The sequence below is a fragment of the Talpa occidentalis genome, unplaced genomic scaffold, assembly GCF_014898055.3.
Source record: "Talpa occidentalis isolate TD23 unplaced genomic scaffold, MPIMG_talOcc4v2.1 talOcc4.3, whole genome shotgun sequence".
In the NCBI taxonomy this organism is placed as follows: domain Eukaryota; kingdom Metazoa; phylum Chordata; class Mammalia; order Eulipotyphla; family Talpidae; genus Talpa; species Talpa occidentalis.
In genome coordinates, this window is record NW_023603184.1 from 37409382 (window position 1) to 37429404 (window position 20023).

Consider the following 20023-nt stretch of genomic DNA (forward strand, 5'->3'; position numbering starts at 1 on the left):
ACTTCTCCAAATTCTACTGCATATATTTTATAAGGAATAGTTGAGGGCCTCCCCGGTGGCGCAGTGGGTTGAGCACAGCGCTGCAGCGTGGGTTCAATTCCCAGCCGGCCAGGGAGATTCCCATATGGCATGGCACACCTCTCCTGTCACGCCCACTGCTCCCCTCAGCAGTGTATTTCGGTTGTCTGCCTGTTCTGCTCCCCACTCTGTCTCTGGTGAGTCCTCTCACCCTCCTGCGCCTCTGGCCTGTACCCCAGCTCTTGTATAAAAATAAATAAATCTTTAAAAAAATAAAGTTTAAAAGTTTCATTTATCTTTTTGTTCAATGTGATCCCTAAGCTTATGCAGAATATCTCATCGTACATCAATGTTTTCTTCTAGTTAGGGAGGAAAAATTAACTTTGGTGTGGGGCAAATTAAGGACTTTTTCAAGGGTAGGTTTGACTGTAGACAGTTTATGGACTGTAAATGTAAGGCTTGGGTAAGATGGTATATTCCTGTACAAGTTTACTTTTTTGTAGTCAGTGTTACCATTTTCTTCTCTTTGGTGCCTGGGTCTCACGGATTTTGGTTAGGATTTCCTTTTCCTGTGATCCAAGATTATAAAATATTCTGTAACTTTTCTCCTGATGTTATGGTCTTCTAGTCCACAATAGTATAATATCTCAGCCTTTTAATTTATTTGAACATGCAGTGTTTCTTAAATAGTTCGACCTCACAGACAACAGAGCATATTTTATTGCTCTTACGTATTCCTCATTCCTGCCTTATCCAGAGCCAAATACAATTTGATGAAGAATTTTACATCCTGGCAGCAGTAGATCATGTAGGAAAATAAGAATGTAAAAATCACCAAACATACACTATTGGAATTCTTTGAGATTCATGTCTGCTATACTTTTGACTTTGAAAGGAATATGTCTGGTAACCATTCATGAATTTTGCATTTCATGGTATCACAAGTAGAAGATACCATGGTATCACTGCTAACTGTTTTTAGCACTGTGCAGCATTTTTTTTGGTGATGGAACTTCAAACGCACACCTCAGCTAAAGCAAATTTTCCTGTAACATAGGCCTTTGGGTACTTCATGAGTAACTGACTAGAAATATTAAATGTACAAATACGTAAGTTTTTTTTTATATCCTTAGATTTAAGAGACCAATTTTAGTATAAAATGTTTCATTCTGTCCTTTGGCATGGATCTCTCCCCTCCCCATCCCTGTGTGCTCAGTGGGGACACTCATTAAATCATATATTATGTATATGTCAATTTCTTGTTTCACAGTGATATTAGTTGTCGTTGGCACTATTAATGGTACCATTTTCTTAGTTGTTTCTTAGTAATAATCAGTTTAAGTTCCTAGATTTTTGCATAAAGTTGTAAGTGTAAGAGTATATCTGGTAAGTTGTTACATTAAAATACATACAAGAAAATTAACCCAAAACTAATAGATGACAGAGGTAAAATTTAATTTTGACTTTTTTTTTTTTTTTTTAATAGAGGCATGCTTTTATTTATTTGTTTGCTGGTTTGTTTGTTTGTTTTGTTTATACATGCACTGGGTACAGTCAGAAGCGTGGAAGGGTGAGAGAATTCACCAGAGCCAGAGCGGGGAGCAGAGCAGGCAGAAGGACCGAAGTACACTGCTGAGGGGAGCAGCGGGCGGCAGGAGAGGTCTGCGCGCCATGTGGGACCCTCCTCTGGTGGCCGGGGAGCAGCCGGGGATCGAACCGGCGCCGCAGAGGCCGCGGGCAGCTTCGCAACCCAGCGCTCAACCGCTGCGCCACCGGGGAGGCCCAATTTTGACTTTTATTAAAAGATTTCAAAAGAAATATAAACATTTGGGCCTCCCCGGTGGCGCAGCGGTTGAGCGCTGGGTTGCGAAGCTGCCCGGAGCCTCTGGAGCTCCGGTTCGATCCCCGGCTGCTCCCCGGCCACCAGAGGAGGGTCCCACATGGCGCGCAGACCTCTCCTGCCGCCCGCTGCTCCCCTCAGCAGTGTACTTCGGTTCTTCTGCCTGCTCTGCTCCCCGCTCTGGCTCTGGTGAATTCTCTCACCCTTCCGCGCTTCTGACTGTACCCAGTGCCTGTATAAACAAATAATAAAATAAATAAATCTTTTTTTAAAAAAAGAAATATAAACATTTTCACTTTTTCTTTGCATATTTTAGTGGGTTTTTTTTTTTTTTAAGCTCTTAAAAAGAGATTTATTAGAAGGTGCTTGCATGGGGCCTCCCTGGTGGCGCAGGGAGTAAAGCACTATCAAGCTGTCGCCAACCACTGCAGCACGAGTTTGATTCCCCAGCCAGCCAGGGAGTGACCCACATGGCGCAGCAGATCTTCCTGTCTCACCCGCTGCTCCCCTCAGCAATGTATTTCAGTTGATCTGCCTGTTCTGCTCACCACTCTTGTCTCTGGTGAATCCTCTCACCAACCCCCTGCACCTCTGGCCTACACCTTAGCTCTTGTATGCATAAATAAATAAATATTTTCTAAAAATTGAATTTCCTAGTTAAGAGTAAACAGAAAAATCCTTTTTTAAAAAAAGATGTTTGCACAGACACAAGTGGGTAGAAAGAGCTGAGTATTCTTAGAGTTTCTAGGACCACAATTATCATGCTGTCTCCATATATCTTATTTATGACTTCTACAACTAATCGTAACTATAGCACTTTTCATAAGTTGACATTTATAATATATCAGGATGTCCCTTGACTTGTGAACTATTCTGCTTTCATTAAGCTTCAAAAAGCATTTTGTATAATATAAGAGAGATCTGAATAATATATATATTTACCATTGTTGAATTGCAACAATATACAGGCAAGTAATTTTATGACAATCCTTTGCCAAAGCCCCTGAACCGCCCAATGCTGTTTTTTATTCTTAAGGTTTTTTGTTCACGTCACTATAAAGGTAGGTGGAAATGCACACCTATCCAGAAAATAAATTTTTTTTCACCCTGCTCCAACATGCCTGGACAGAAAAGAAATTTTTATCCATTTCTTATATTCAGGTTTTCATCTAGGTTTGTAGGAGGGAGTTAAGAGGTGTTTATCTTCCTGGAAAGATAAAGAATCTTGGGGCCTCTCTGGTGATGCAGAGATTAAAGACAGCACTATCAAGCTATTGCCAGCCACTGTAGAACAAATTCGATCCCCTGCCCCAGCTGGCCAGGGAGCAACCCACATGGTACAGTAGATCTCTCCTGTCTTGCCCACTGCTCCCCTCAGCAGTGTATTTCAGTTGGTCTTCCTGTTCTGTTCCCACTCTGTCTCTGGTGGATCCTCTCACTCTCGCACCTCTGGCCTGTACTCCAGTTCTTGTATGTATAAATAAATCTTTAAAAAAGAAAGAAAGAGAATCTTGAATTAGTGCTGTAAACTGTGTCCTTTGAGAGAGTAATATTATGTTAGTTTTTCTTGGAATTTACACCAATTTCTAATGGCTTGGAACTTTATTTATTTTAATTTAATTAATTTTTTTACATCATTGTTCATTTTTAAATAATATTTGCTTCCCCCCACCCCTCTCAGGTGTAGTCCCCATAGAGTTTCCTTCACTGATGCACCCGTGCACCATCACCTCAGTCCCCTGTGCTCTTCCCTCCCTCCCTCTGATCCCTGGTTTGGAACTTTAAAAGGAGTGTTAGTCCTTGTTCCAAAGTTGAGCTTTTTAAGGTGAAATAATCCCATTGCTACATTGTTGTCTTGTTAGTAATAAAGTCAGACAGTTAAGGAATGTTTTATCCTTTCAGTAGTCATCCTCCCTAATTTATAGTGTATGGATTCTGAGTATAAACTTCCTGTCCTTTTCTGGGCTGTGATCTTAAAACAAGTTTCCATTCCATGTTTTTGATCTTCAATTGTTTTATCTTTGAAGTTATTTTTCCTGGTAAACCATAACTCTATCAAGATGTAGTTGATACATTACAAGGAATTTCAGATCTTTCAAATTGCCAGTAACTTTTGAGGAAGTTGGATGATAATTTTTAAATAATTTATGACAATAACTTATTCTACAATTTATTCGAAATAGCTAAGTTCTCCCCATTTTACACAAAGAAAACAAGGTCCATAGCAAGATGCATTAGACATTAAGACAGTACAAAATTTTGCCATGGATTCTTCCCCATGAAAATAAGTCCCTATTCCATCCAGTCTTATTCATGCTGAAGCTTGAATCTGTTTAGTCATCATGAAACACTTCACTTTTGTAATACAAAATGTTTAAAGTATTTTTAATGAGATGGTATACATGAAAATGTTATTGTTTTGCTATTAAATGAAAATATATTGGTTTGATTTTCCATAGTTTATTCTATATGCTACTCAAAAAGATGACACTGTGGTTGGTACATTGGAATACTTTGGTGGTTTTTGTTTGTTTGGTTGGTTGGTTTTTACATTTTAAAGGACAGGTTTATTTGGAAAAGGAGAAAAAGAGAGGGACCTGCATAGTCATAGGTGTGCAGGAGCTCTCAGAGTATTTTGATTTATAAATATTTTATGTTTAATTATTTTAAAATTTGTTTTACTTTAGAGTTGTAATTAAGAGCCCAGGTTATATTGTTAGATGCACTGAGGTGTGTACCCATTTTCACTATTTATAGCACTTGTGATACTGAGCCATTTGCTAAACCCTCAGTTTTCTTAACTGTAAAATGTGGACAAAATTCTACTTCTGGCCTTATGAAGATTAAACAAGATGTTACTAGCGAATATTTAATGACTCTTAGTGTCTACTAGATCTCTTCTAAAAGCTTCAATATATGTTTTTTCATTTTAATTTTAAGATGAATATCTAAATTATGTATTATCCATATCATAGAGTGGAAACTGAAGTACAATCAGGTTAAATATTTCGCCTGTGACATCTATGATATACTCAGCTCAGTACCTGGCATATAGTTAGCATTTGCTGTATTAATTCTTTTGTTGAAATAAGTGGTTATTATAAAGTTTCCAATTGTATTTTATTTTTAAGTAACTGACCTCTGGCACAACATTCAAAGGATCTTCTGTAGCACTTTTTTCTTTCCTCTTGTCTCCATAGCTCTTGGTACTGGACAGGCATCTTTATTTGGGAACAGCCAACCTAAGATCGGAGGGACTCTTGGTACAGGAACCTTTGGGGTCCCTGGATTTAATACCACAACAGCCAATTTGGGCTTTGGGGCCCCCCAGGCCCCAGTAGGTAAGTGTCAGTCACTTTAGAAGGCTTTACTCAGTTTATTTCTTGCTAATACTTGTGACCAGATTTTCTACCCCATCCTTATCCCACCCCTCTCAAAGCAGTACATACATGAACACCATTGAACAGTCATGTAGTGCAAAGGGCTTTTAACAGATTGTGGCTTTCCCTGCTTCCCCACTCCCAAACCCACTCCCCCAAAGAGACTACTTCTGTTAGAGTTTTTAATTCATTTGATACATAATTAAGTTTATATTTCTAAATGATGTGCTTATATACTGATGTGTTTTGCCTCAGTAGATTTATATAAATTAACTTCTTAGTGATAGAGGAGAATTTAGCAGTTATCATCTCTAAATTCTTTATTCACTTCTCCCAGTATTAACTGTTTCCTAAATATCCTATGTTTAATTTTTTGAAGTGTTTTTCATACTTTATTCATTTGAATACTCCTTCCCAGTTTTAGTAATATATACCTGCCACCTTAATTATTATTTCTAACTTAAAATTAGCTTTTTAACTTAAATATTTTTTGAAGAATATTGTATTGGAAATGAAAAACTATTATTTGACATAGAGAAACTGAAATAATCTCTGTACCATTAAAATAAATCTCCTATAGTATCACAGTCCTTATACCTCATAACTTTCACAAATGGAAACTGTACTTTATTATTTTGTCAACCAGGAGATGATATTTGTCTGCTTTGTCAGGTAGACGTATTAGTGCTCTTCCTTAACCTATTCTTTCTCTCATTCCTTTTGCTATCTATGTTTTTATGTCAATAAAGTTGATAACATGTTCTGTCTTGTAATTATTACTGTCTCTTTTCTCTGGCTAAGAATATTTTTCTCAAAAATTTTTTTGATTTGCCAATCACCTCCATAATTTTGGAAGTATGACTTCACACCTCGATATATGCACATACCTTACTCATCTTCCACTAAAGCTCCAGTTCCAAGGCCCTGTTTCCTTCCTACCCCTACCACTATTTTTTTCACAGGATCTAAGAATTGTTTTTGCTGTGTTAAATAATTGAAAAGCTGTAAATACACACAGCATTCTATTTCTGTGAAAATACTGCTACCTACCCAAGTATATCATTCTCCCATAGCTTTTCCTTTTTTCCTGAATTTCTAGTTCTTTTTTTCCCTTAAATTATCAGCTCTTTCTGCCTTTCTAAACTAGTACAAATTCTTAAGGATGGTATCAGAACTATTTTACCCAAATATGTCCCCTGCATTTATGAGCTGATTATTCCTTAGGCCTTCAACAGTACACTGGAATATTTCCTTCATCTATTTAGTGGGAAGTGCTAAGTCCTAGATACAGAGTTTTCCCTATATCAAGTAGTGTATATGAAAGGTAAACATTTTGACTACTTAAAGCCTGAAAATGTCTTCACTTGTTCCTCACTCTTTGGTGTTATGGAATCCTGAGAAAAATAGTTCACCTCTGAACTTGGGTAGTATTTCTTCTTGTATTAACCATTATAGATTAGAAGTGCAATTTAGCTTTTCTGATTCTTGAGAGTTGTTCTGCTTCCTCCTATAAGCATTTAAGATAGCCTTTCTCCTAAAATTTCAGTGATTTGCTTAGACCTTTTCTAAATTAATACTTATAATTTTAAACTGTATTTCTACCTTCTTGGAAAATTTTGGTTGTCTTCTAAATCATCTTTTTCAATTTTACAACTTGTAAAAGGAAAAAGTTCCTTTTCCCCCCAAACATCTAATTTTTACAGAAGTTTTTTTTTTTTTTAAACTTTGAATTTGTTAATTTGCTTTTATTTTATTAAGGCTTGTCTGTTTCTTAAGTTTTCAGGGTTATTTTGATTTTGATTTTGTTCATTAATGCTTGGCAGTTCTTTCCATTCATATTTAAAAAGGAAATAATAAATTATCTTGATTTGCCAATGGCAAGCTATGTATATAGAGTAGAACTGATATACCATAGGTTTCACTTTAAGGTAAATAATCCAGGAACCAGCAATTTCTAAATGATAGAATGCCATATTCGTAGCTCTATGATGGTGCTGATTGCCCTTGTTCTTTCCATACATTAACTTTATTCCATCAGAGACATACTTGGCCTATATTTTAGCCTATCTGAGGAGGATGACAGTTTAGCTGTCTTGCAAGTGTTCTTTGTATTGATGCTTCTTTTATTTTCAGTGTCAAATCTTCAAAATTGGTATTCTTGAATCCCTAACCTTTCTGGAATTTCCAGGACAGATAGATATGCTGTGCTTTCAGTATACTCTAAGTTGTAGTTTGTTCTGCTTTATCATCATTCTGTCCATTTTCCCCTAGAAATTCGTTGTTTTCTCGTCTGTTCGTTATCTTCCCATATATAAATATATTTTATATTTGACCGTAGAATTTAATTAATGTCTTTTTAGTCAAATGTTCTACCCTTAAACTACATCCCCCAATTAAGTAAGGTCTTGGAGAGAGAATTCTGATTGAGCTCTATGTGAACATTAGAATCAGCTTTATTATTAAAAATGATATGTTCGTTTCTTTTCCTTATTTTTGGTTGTTTTCAATAGAAGGAAGTAGCATAAGTGCTGTAACCAGTTCTTTGAGTGGTTTTTAGTAATTCATCTTTTTTTTAATGCCAGGGAAAAGTTCTTAATCCAAAATTTTTAACATTTGTCCATTAGTGTTACTGCCCATTTCTAAGTAGTGATGTTGACTTTTAAAATGTACATCTTTGCACCAGAGAATATTACTTGGCAGGTCTTTTCTTATGAGTCTACCCTTCTTTTGGAAATCCCTTAGTTGTTTTCTAAAGCTCAGTTAAGGTGGTTTCCTATTGTTCAGTTCAGTTCATTGATTTGTTCAGGTGGTTTTGAAAAGTGAAACCTACCTCCACTTCCATTTCTTAAAGCTAAACAAAATCAGTCTGTTATAATTTCTTTGTGGTAATCTTATTGTCTTTCTTCCAGATAAATTGCCATCAGTTTCTTCTATTCTCAAAATATTTGATTTTTATAGTTTTTACTAGCCCTTTAATTATTTGGTCATTATGTAGTTTTTCAGTTATTATGACCAGAATTAAATATATACTAGTGGTTGCCTAACTAGTGCTTATGCTTGCTTGTTGTCTTATTTTGTACATATCAGCTCTCTTTTCTGTATTTTTAACTAATGTAGTTAATATAAAGATTTGATAGTTGGTGCCTTCCTGGTGGCGCAGGGGGTTAAGTGTCAGCACTATGAAGCTGTCCGCAGCCACTGCAGCACGAGTTCTATCCCCAGCCAGGGAGGTGACCCACATGATGCAGCAGACCTCTCCTGTCTCACCCGCTGCTCCCCATTGCAGTGTATTTCAGTCAATCTGCCTATTCTGTTCCCCACTCTGTCTCTGGTGAATTTTCTCACCCCCCACACCTCTGGCCTATACTGTAGCTCTTGTATGCATAAATAAGTAAATCTTTTTTTAAAAAATAAAGATTTGATACTTAATCATATGAAAATAAAAATATCCACACACTTTCCTAATTATATTCAGATTGGTTAAAGAAATTTTTAATTTTTTTGAGAAAGCCCAGTTGAGTGACCAGTCCTTGTTCAGTGGTGGCATCAACTGGTGCAGATTAGTGTTTTTTAATGCCTGTCAAGTAGCAGACTGACCAGTGAATATTAGAATTATGCCCAAAGAGAATAAAAGGCTAGAAAGCACAAAGTTAAAAATAGAAATTAAACCAGAGAAGAAACATGCCTACAGAAGATCAGCATAGCCAGAAGTTGATTTTTTTTTTTAAAAAAGATTAATACAATTGAGATGAAAATCTCACCCCTGGTATGATTGATCAAGATAAAATGAAGAGACTCAGTCATCCAATATTAGAATATCAAGAGGATTTAACTTATTAGTGTTGCAGGTATTAAAAGATAGTAGGAGAAAATAACAAGAGACTTTATGCCAATAAATTTAAATTTTTAGATGAAATGGATAGTTTCTAAGAAAAATTAATTCAAGAAAAAAATAAGTAAATGGATGAGTATTAAAAAAATAAATTCAGTAATTAAAAAAAAATTCCCATAAACTTCAAACAAAGATGTGTCTGAAATGATTTTATACTATATATTCAGTCAAAAAAAGTTGCAATGTATGCAAAATCTTACAAAGATTAGTTAAGGAGCGTATCTTCCCTGGTTCATTTTTAAAGTTTCGTATAACCTTCATACCACATCTCAAAAAAGATAATTCAAGAAAGAAAAGCTACAACTATGTCGTGAACACTGTTGCAAAATCTAGGACAAAGTATTAGCAAATTGAATTATGCAATATTAAAAAAGTTACGAGCAGATTTATTTATCTCAAGAATCTAAGCTTGCGTTAACATCAAAAATGAATGTAATTTGCCACATTGACTAATGAAAGGAGAATAAGTATATGATCATACAGTAGATGCAGAAAAATTATTTGACAGAACTCATGATAAAGAACAAACATAATAGAATGGAACTTAATCTTAAAAAAAATAGTAATAGAATGTATATTCTTGTATCAAACTTAAAATAAATATTGAAAGATTGGTCTGTATAGATTAGAAATCAGAAATTGATATCCCCTATCACTATTTCTATTCACTATTATACTGGGCAGAAAACAAAAAATAAGAAAAGATTTAAGGCCTCCCTGGTGGTGCAAGGGGTTAAGACACAACCTATGAAGCAATCCCAGCCTCTGCAGCATGAGTTCGATCCCCAGCCAGCCAGGGAGCTACCCACATGGCACAGCAGACCTCTCCTGACTCACCCACTGCTCCCCTCAGCAGTGTATTTCAGTCATTCTGCCTGTTCTGTTCCCCACTCTGTCTCTGGTGGATCCTCTCACCTCCGCACCTCTGACCTGTACCCCAGTTCTTATATGCATAAATAAATAGTTTAAAAAATTTAAAGATTGGAAAAAATAAATTTGAAAATGTCATTCTTTGCAGATGCTGTGGTAATGTACATAGAAGATCAAAAGGAAAATATATCATGATTAAAATTTATTTAACAAGGTCATTGGATACAAAATTAGTATTCAGAAATAAATTATGGACATGGTATGGGAGTAAATCTTTGTGACTCAGTTACCCAATTATTTCTCAGATATGGCATCAAAACAAAAACTAGGAAAAAATCCATATTTTCTTATTTCTCCTTGAACATTCCTCTGGATGATGCTATGCTTTTGTCATGTGACACCGTGTGTCAGTAGATACTTTTCTATATGCAAAGTTTCTATATGCAAATCTACATATAGATAAATTCTATGTCAGTGGATACTTTTCTATATGCAAATTCTATATGCAAATTATGAACTTTGTGACTATACACAATTTACTATGTATGTGTTTCAACTTAACATCTGAGTTTTACAATCCTTTGCAAATTTGCACTCTTTCCTTAAATATCAATATACCATCTGATTTTAAGAAAACTTAATTTGACTAAGGTGGTAATTTAACATTAGCTGTCTTTTCTGGGTTTATTGTTGGTTTCTGCTTCTGCTCTTTTTACCCCCTCTTGTGAATCTTAAATTTTCCAAAATGTTTTGTTTATGCCACTCTTTTATATTGTGGCTTTCTGCCTTCTTTTAAACATGTACAAAGGGAAAATGTATTTTTTATATTTAAAATTATTGTGTAACTTGATTTTTTTAGTCAGTAGTTTTGGAAATAATTTATCTTACAAAGAGGTTTCATCAGTCAAGGTACAGTGCAGATAGTTGTGGGGGGTTTTCTTTTTACTCTGTAAAATTGTAGATCATTTTTTCTTGTCCCCTGAATTCCCTGTGACAGACAATTTGTTCTTAACACTTTGAAAGAAAGTTGTACTAATTGAGTGATCTTCTTTTCTTTGGATTTTTCTTAAATATGACTGTTAAACGTAAATAATTTTAACATTTTAACAGCCATTTTCATTTTTTGTATGCTGTCTTCTCTATATTCTTAGTACACATAGTATATTTTACTCTGAAATTTTTACTTATAATCAGATATTTTCTTGTTTCCTCTATGAAAAGCATTGTCATCACTTTTAATAACTACTTAGCCCACCATGTTGATGTATCAATGATTTTTACATCTGTTAAGTCAGTGTTGAGTAACATTTGTTTCAAGACTTGCCTTTTTACAGATAATGTTCAGTGAACACTTTCAAACATTTCTTTGTTCCAAAACTTCATAGGTTAAATTTCTGTGTTTAAAATAAGTTAAAAAATATAAAAGCATTATTTGTGCTTTGCACTGTCATTGTTTCTTTTAGGCAGACTAAACCAATTTGTAACATGTCTAGAAGGTAAAGATTAACTCTTTGTATACAAGTGGGCCACTGCTAGATAATGAAGTAGGTGTAAAATATTTCTTGGATTGTTTTGTCTTCAATTATTAGTGACAGTGAACACCTAAGTAAAATTTTATGTGTTATGTGTCTCTTATGAAATGCCTCTTCATATTTTTGACCCATTATTGATTATTCATTTTCCTCACAGTTTGCTCCCCTACTCCCCATCATTAATGCCATCGAGTGTGTCTAAGCACTTAGAAGACCACATCTCCAAAAAGGGTGTTGAGTTCTCTTGCTGTGAATGCACTAGATCCTTGGATTGACATTTCCCTTCCCCCTCCCCCTTTTTTTATAAAGCTTTGACAGATCCAAATGCTTCCGCTGCCCAGCAGGCTGTTCTCCAACAGCACCTCAATAGTCTAACATACTCGCCTTTTGGAGATTCTCCTCTCTTCCGGAATCCCATGTCAGACCCTAAGAAGAAAGAAGAGGTAAATTTAAGAATGCTTCTGTAAAATTTATTTTCAGAGCAGGAGAAATTAAATGTGCAGAGCATAATTTCTTACATACACAGCCTAGGGATAAATTATTTTCGGTATATCTGGCAGGCTGCATGACAAAGAATGAAACGAGCACTGGACTGGAGATGAGTGCTAATACTTTCCATTTGTCCTGAAATAAGGCAGATATTTTCATACTCAGTTAAGCAAACTAAGACTCACTAATTTCCCTAAAATCATCGTGTTGTCAAGTGGCAAAATCAAAATCTTTTCTCTTGATTTCTACATATCGTTATCTTAATCTCTTATGCAGTCATGATCAAAGAAAGGGCTTTTGCTCACTGGTATGGCATTAAAAGTACAGTTTTTGATGTTTACTCCTTGTTTTGCCATGTACTATAAAATATTAGGTATGCTTGCCTCTCGGAATATGTTTTTGTCATCTATAAAAATTAGTACTATTCAATGTTGAAAATTGAATTAAACTGCATGCGAGATTACAAGTAAGTTGTATAGAAATTATTATTCAGGCATTTATGTTAATTCATTTATGTTTCAGCTGGTTCTTAAATTAATCCTGTAACTAGATATCGTGAGAGGCAAAATGTAAATTTAAAGTGCTGTATAAAATATAAGTTGTGATTGGATGAAAATTCTGTTAGTCATACAGCATAATTTTAGGTTCCTAAATATTTGCCTAGTCACTGTTCAGCACTGAGAATACAAAATGAAAACAAACAAGAACTTACTCTCTTAAAGCTTGCTATGTAATGAGTAAGATCAGACCTGTGTTTAAATTTATTCTGACTCAATTTAGTATATACAATAACAGAAAAAAAGAGCCAATCAGATGATGAATGGGCTAACAAAATATTGTCTATACAATGAACTATCATTCAGCAATAAGAAATAATGAAGTACTGGAACATGGTCCAACATAAATGAAACATTGTGCTGAGTAAAAGAAACTAGGCACAATAGGCCACATGATTCTACTTATGGAATCATATAATGCCAAGAATAGGTAAATCCATGGAGACAGAAAGGAGAGTCATGTTTGCCAAAGAAAAGGGGGGGAAATTGGGAGGTACAGAAATTTCTTTTTGGAGTAAAGGACAAGTTTGGAATTAGTAATGGTTACACAACCTTGTAAATATACTAAAATCCACTGAATTGTTTGCATTAAAATGATATACTTTGTTATATGAATTTTAAAATTATGATAAAGGAAAGCATAGCTTTTTGGTGAATTTGATAATACTTTTTAGAAGAGATAACATTCAATTTTTTCCCTACTATGTAGAAGTTGTTTGTTCTATGTCTGGACATTCCAAGCAAAGGCACAGACTTGTGAAAGATTCGTGAAAGGATCTGGGGAAGTTCATTGTTACAAAGGTGTAGACAGTCTGCACTGTGAAGAGAAGAATAAATTGTGATGTCTCTGACAACAATCACTGTTGTTGTTAATAGCAGTTATATAATCCCGTTTATACTGTTTAAGAAAACAGAAGATGGCATAGAAACATAGTAAAATACCTTCAAAATCAATCTGAAGCCTTAATTAATTTAGTTGTATGCTGCCTCCATTAAATTGCAATTTCTTCCAAAATCAGGGAAAGTAATTTTATTTTTATTCCATGGTAATTATCAGTGCTTTCTAAATGATTGAGAAATGCAAACTCATGTATCCAGTTGTTCAGAGTGGCATGGATCACAGTTGAAGTAAAATAGCATTTCATGGCTGCATCACTTTTTCTTGATGCATGATTTTTTATTTAATTGAAAAGTAATTTGTATTGTTTAGAATTTTTTTTGAAACTATACTTTCTTAAAATGACATGTCATCTTTGTTTTAGAAAACAAACTATCTTTTGTAAGATAAAGAGAACTTGCATGAGGTATATTAACACTATGTTGTTAGTACATTTCGATATATAAAGCATTTCAAATGCAATATCTTAATTATATTTTAAAATAAGTCAGACAAATCAGTTGAAATGAATAAAAATTACAGAGAAATAAAGGCAGTTCCATTAGAATTTACAAATATAAACTTGGGTTTTGACATTCTGGTATTTCATGAGAACTGAGACTTCGAGAAGTTTCTAGCAGGTAAATGACACAGATGAGATTTAATGCTGGGCTTCTCATTTTTAGCCCAAACCATACTTTTTATTAAACTAGAACTTTCCTTTTCTTGATGCTTTCGTTTTTCAGAGATTGAAACCAACAAATCCAGCAGCCCAGAAGGCTCTTACTACACCTACTCATTATAAACTGACACCTCGCCCTGCCACCAGAGTTCGACCAAAGGCTTTGCAAACCACAGGCACAGCCAAGTCACAACTCTTTGATGGACTGGATGATGATGAACCATCATTAGCCAATGGAGCATTCATGCCCAAGTGAGTTTATTTTTGTTAAATGTAAAATATTAATATAAGCTAAATATAAAAAAAAATGTTTACACCTTCAGTTGTTAAACAGTTGTAGGCTTTTGTTTTGTTTTTTGTGTTTTAATAAGTTCTGAAGTAGGTTTTCATTTAATAAGCTTGTATTTAAATGAAAACCAATTAAAATTGGAATTGCTTTACAAGTTTGAAATTTTAATGAAGCAAACATCTTTTATCGTAGACTTGAAACAAATATATAATCAATAAAAACAACAAATTCGGGCCTCCCCGCTGGCGCAGCGGTTGAGCGCTGGGTTGCGAGGCTGCCCGCAGCCTCTGCAGTGCCGGTTCAATCCCCAGCTGCTCGCCAGCAACCAGAGGAGGGTCCCACATGGCGCGCAGACCTCTCCTGCCGCCCGCTGCTCCCCTCAGCAGTGTTCTTCGGACCCTCTGCCTGCTCTGCTCCCCGCTCTGGCTCTGGTGAATTCTCTCACCCTCCCGCGCTTCTGACTGTACCCAGTGCTTGTATAAATAAAAATAAATCTTAAAAAAAATAAAATAAAAAATTCTAAGAGTTAAAAAAAAAAAAACAAATTCCCGCTCTAGTGTTTCAAAATATTTATTCTACAGGTGGAATTCAGAGACATGGGTAACAAAAACATTTACAATTAACTTGAGCTGTGTAGCAAACCTAATTTCTTTTCTTTTTTTTTTTAGTTTATTATAATTAATTATATATTTTACGTCATTCTTCATTTTTGTACAGTGTTTGCTTTCTCCTCTCAGGTATAGTCCCCATTTCCCATCACCAATTCAGCTGTGCATCATGGCCAGATTCCCTTGTGCTCTTCCCTTCACTGTTTGATCCTTCTCCTTTCCCCTCCCCTGCAGAATGTCACTGATTTATAGTTGCCTGCTAATTCTGTTTTATTTTGTTGTTATTTTTTTCCCCTGATCCCTTATTTAGTTCCCATATATTCCTCCTATAAGTGAAACTATCCAATATTTTTCTTTTTTCTTCTGACTTTTTTCACTGAGCATAATCCCTTCCAGCTCCATCCATGTTGCTACGAATGACATGAGTTATCTTTTTTGATTGCTGAATAGTATTCCATTGTGTATATATACTACATCTTCTTGATCCAGTCATCTATTTTGCGCATTTGGGTGGTTTCCATATTTTACCTAATATATATAGTGCTGCAATAAATATAGGGATGCAGGTATCCTTTTGAATTAATGTTTTTGTGTCATTTGGGTAGATTGCTAGAAGTGGAATTGGCTGGGTCAAATGGAAACTCCATTTGTAGTAGTTTGAGGAACTTACACACAACTTTCCATAGTGGTTGGACCAGTTTGCACTCCCACCAGCAGTGTAGGAGAGTTCCTTTTTCTCCACATCCTCGCCAACATTTGTTGTTTCATGTTTTTTAATCTGTGCCATTCTCACTGGTGTGCGGTGGCATGTTGTCGTGGTTTTGATTTACATTTCCCTGATTATAAGGAATGTTAAACATTTTTCATACACCTGTTGGCCATTTGCATTTCCTCCTTGGAGAAGTGTCATTTTAGTTCTTCTGCCCATTTTTTGATTGGATTGCTTGCTTCTTGTTGTTGTTGTTGTTGAGTCATGTGAGTTCTTTGTTGATCTTTGTGATCAGTCCCTTATCAGTTTATGGAGTGCAAAAATTTTCTTCCAATCAGTAGGGTGTCTCTTTATTTTGCTAATGTCTCTTGCTGTACAGAAGCTTTTTAGTTTGATGTAATCCCAGTAGATTACGAATTCCTGACGTTAGCCACCTCCTATCACTCATTTTTAAAGGACCAAGTTGATCCTATTGTAAGACCTGTACACAATTGTTGGAATTCCTTTGTCTTTTCTATCAATGAGTATCCCATCCAGACATCTAAAGATAAATGGGTTTCCAATATACTGGAAAAAGATCAGCTCATATTTCTGATACACTGTTCTTGGGTTGTGGCATAGATTCAGTGTGATCCAGTGTACAAAGTGGTACTTATAACAGCGCCATCACTACCACAGGTGACCCGGTATTGCTATCCTGTGATACAGTGAAAAGGGTGACCATACATATAGTTTTACATGTGCATGTTTTTTTTCTGTTTCATTTATGAATAGTTAGTGCTTAGATTATTTTGAGGAGACACTTTTTCTTATTAACTCAAAATGTTACTGATTAAGAATAATCTATATTTTTAAATTTCCATATAGCTATTGAGCCAATAATAAAATAATTACACAGGAAAAAATATAAGAAAGTATGTAGAAGTAGTACTGGTTAACACAGAAAATTATGCTTAATTTGTGCATTGGAACAAATATATCCTAGTGTGTTTATATGTGTGTGTGGTTGGGGGTGGGGTGAACCCAAAGAAATTTCTGTTAAAAAATTATTGAACAATAATTAGCATCTGTAGTTGTGATTTCAGGGCATTTCATTTAGGGTTATTGTTCTAGATTTATAGTTAAACACATACACACAGACTTTGTTAACAGTAAGAATAAAAAGGTTTTTTCAAGCTCTGGAGAAAAAGTGATCTATTGCAATTCTTTGTCTATGACTATTAAGTAAAAAAATTTCTACTTTTTTAAAAATATGGTGGTTTCCTGCTTCAGAAAAGATGTCAGATCCTTATGCATTTCTTAGAATATCATTGGATTGAGTGCAGAGACTGTATTATTTAGGTTCATGTAACCAACATTTAGCAAATTGTTTGATACATAGTAGATAAAGAGTTTAGGTTCACCAGTACAATCACCGATCAACAATTCTCAGGACAGTTTCACCAGATCTCCTTAGATTTTGCAAGTATGATATACAAACAGCGAAGATGTATGTGGGAAGATTCACATTTTGCTATTCTACATAATACCACAGATGGTAAAAGATTCATGAATGACTTTATAACCATGGCCAGCACTAGAGTAGCACTTTGTTTGCTTGAATGATGAATTTGGTAAATTGACAAGTTTAAGAACCTTACCCCATGTCTTTTTTTCATACTAGCCAGAAGAAATTTCTGTAGAGCAAGCCAATAATTTTCTTTCTACTGAATGACAAAATTTGGAAATATTCTCTGATACCTGTACTTATTCATTCAGCAAATATTTATCAAGGAATTACAAAGTACTAACTATAATGGATACAATGAGGCTGTGAACAGGACACAGTTCTGTGTCTTTGAATTCACACTCTTCGGGAGAAAAAATTTTGACAGTAATCACAAATGGGACAAGCGGCATAAAAGAGAAGCAGAGATTACCACTAGAGGAGAGAATATAACAGAATAAGGAAAGCTTCCCTGAGATTGTGCCATTAGATTTTAAGAGGGGTAGAAAGATCTGTCAAGCAGGTGGAATATTTTGATGTTTCTGGTTTCAAATGTACATTTTTTTCCCCAATGAATTACCTTTATTTTATTCCTCAATGTTTGTTTCAGACATGACTCAGTTGACTGAATGATGTTCTAGTATGCAGTTGTGAAATTAGGTTTGTTGTGTTTTTCCATCCTTTGGCTTCTCCTGTCTGTTTTTTGTTTTTGTCTCACTGACATTTCTCACTTTTTTTTTTTTTTTTTGACTTTGTATACATTGTGACATGGTAATCACAATAAGTCTAGTTACTATATGTCACCAAAAAAAGTAAATATGCGTTACTACCGCTTGGTATTTCTCATCTCAATCCGCTTTCCCTTTTTTTTTTTTTTTTTAAAGATTGATTTTATTTTTATTTTTATGCATACAAGAGCTGGGGTACAGGCCAGAGGTGTGGGGTTGGAGGGATGAGAGGATTCACCAGAGACAGAGTGGGGAACAGAACAGGCAGATTGCTTGAAATACATTGCTAAGGGGAGCAGCAGGCGAGTCAGGAGAGGTCTGCTACACCATGTGGCTTGCTCCCTGGCCAGGTATCGAACTCGTATTGCAGTGGCTGCAGTTAGCTTCATAGGTTGCGTCTTAACCCCTTGCACCACCAGGGAGGCCCCCAATCCTCTTTTCTTTTGCGTAACGCTGTTTTTATGTTTCATGTTTAGTTTCTTATCTTCTAGTTTTATGTTTTTTTTTTGTTTTTTTTTTTGGTGGGACCCTCGCCAGTGACCGGCGAAGGAACCGGCACTGCAGAGGCTTTGGGCAGCCTCGCAGCCCAGCACTCAACCGCTGCGCCATCAGGGGAGGTCCTAGTTTTATGTTCTTCATGTGAAGCAGTTAATCCCTAAATTAGTTGCTGTTTTAGTGCATATGATGATCAAATTATCCTATCTTTGATCAGCAGGCACCTTTTTAGTTTGGCTAAGGCCTTTCCATAAGCCTTGATAGTTTTTGGTAACTTCCTTGTTTGTAGGATTCACCATGTAAAATTTTGTGCAGGAATTTTGCCTTGTGTTTGTGACCTAGGTTGGTCTAGATGTTTCTTATAATTTCCCTACATAGCTTTGGCATAAAGTCAAGCTGACCTCATAAACAAATTGGCATTTCCTGTTGATTTTCTGAAAGAATCTGGGTAAGATAGGCCTTTTTTTCCCCATTATATGCTTGGGTACTGGTGAAGATAGATGTACGGTCATAAATTCTTACTGCAGAAAAAAAAAAAATGTTTAAAGGGAGAGAAGACAAGTCAAGAAATAATTAAAATATAAGACATAATATCATGAGTGAACTATAAATATAAAGTATATTTAAATATAAAACTTAATATCATGAGTGAACTAAGAGTCCAGATAATAAAGTGCTCAGAGGGCACTTTCAGAGGAGGATAAATGTTTTTGGATATGCTTAGCTTTGTTATTTCAAACACGTGAGTGCAGTGTGTTTGAGACCTTTGATTTTTGGTTCTGTATTATAGGAAGAGTTTGTGAATTGAACTTGTTAAGGTCATATTTAGATAATAAGAGTTAAGCAAGAGTGCCCGTTTTGATTCTCATGACATTGTGGAATAACTGTGTGCCTGAGGGTTGTTTTTTTTCTTTTGATCTCTGTTTTAGGAAGAGCATTAAGAAGTTGGTTTTGAAGAACCTTAACAATAGCAATCTCTTCTCTCCCGTTAATCGTGATTCAGAAGATCTAGCTTCACCATCTGATTATCCAGAAAATGGAGAGAGGTAAGATGATGTCTGGTTGAGAGCCCTGTTCTCATTCTGAAGACATTCTCAGCTTAGAAGGTACTCATTGAGGGCCTCCCCGGTGGCGCAGCGGTTGAGCGCTGGGTTGCGAAGCTGCCCGCGGCCTCTGCGGTGCCGGTTCGATCCCTGGCTGCTCCCCGGCCACTGGAGGAGGGTCCCACATGGTGTGCAGGCCTCTCCTGCCGCCCGCTGCTCCCCTCAGCAGTGTACTTCGGTCCTTCTGCCTGCTCTGCTCCCCGCTCTGGCTCTGGTGAATTCTCTCACCCTCCCGTGCTTCTGACTGTACCCAGTGCATGTATAAACAAAAACAAACAAACAAACCAGCAAACAAATAAATAAAGCATGCCTCTATAAAAAAAAAAAAAAAAGGAGAAGGTACTCATTGAATGAAAAATTATGAAGATTTAGTGAATATTGCATTGAAACTAGAGCAGAGGAACACTTAGAAATTAAATTATATTTTTGTTTCTTGAGTCATTTAGATCTTAAAATTATTGGAGTTCT

The 20023-nt window shown here is 35.6% G+C and overlaps 1 protein-coding gene across 7 annotated transcripts in view; it reads left to right on the forward strand.

Annotated features, from left to right (window-relative positions):
• The window catches only part of NUP98 (nucleoporin 98 and 96 precursor), a 108222-nt gene that overhangs the window by 41846 nt on the left and 46353 nt on the right, over nucleotides 1-20023 (forward strand). For 5 of the 7 annotated variants that reach the window (XM_037522856.1, XM_037522858.1, XM_037522859.1 and 2 more), the window contains 4 exons: nucleotides 5059-5199; nucleotides 11842-11975; nucleotides 14202-14389; nucleotides 19382-19498. In XM_037522856.1, coding sequence (XP_037378753.1) covers nucleotides 5059-5199; nucleotides 11842-11975; nucleotides 14202-14389; nucleotides 19382-19498 — 580 coding nt within the window. The remainder of the gene's footprint in view (nucleotides 1-5058; nucleotides 5200-11841; nucleotides 11976-14201; nucleotides 14390-19381; nucleotides 19499-20023) is intronic. The other 2 variants (XM_037522861.1, XM_037522860.2) reach the window with 1 other exon arrangement.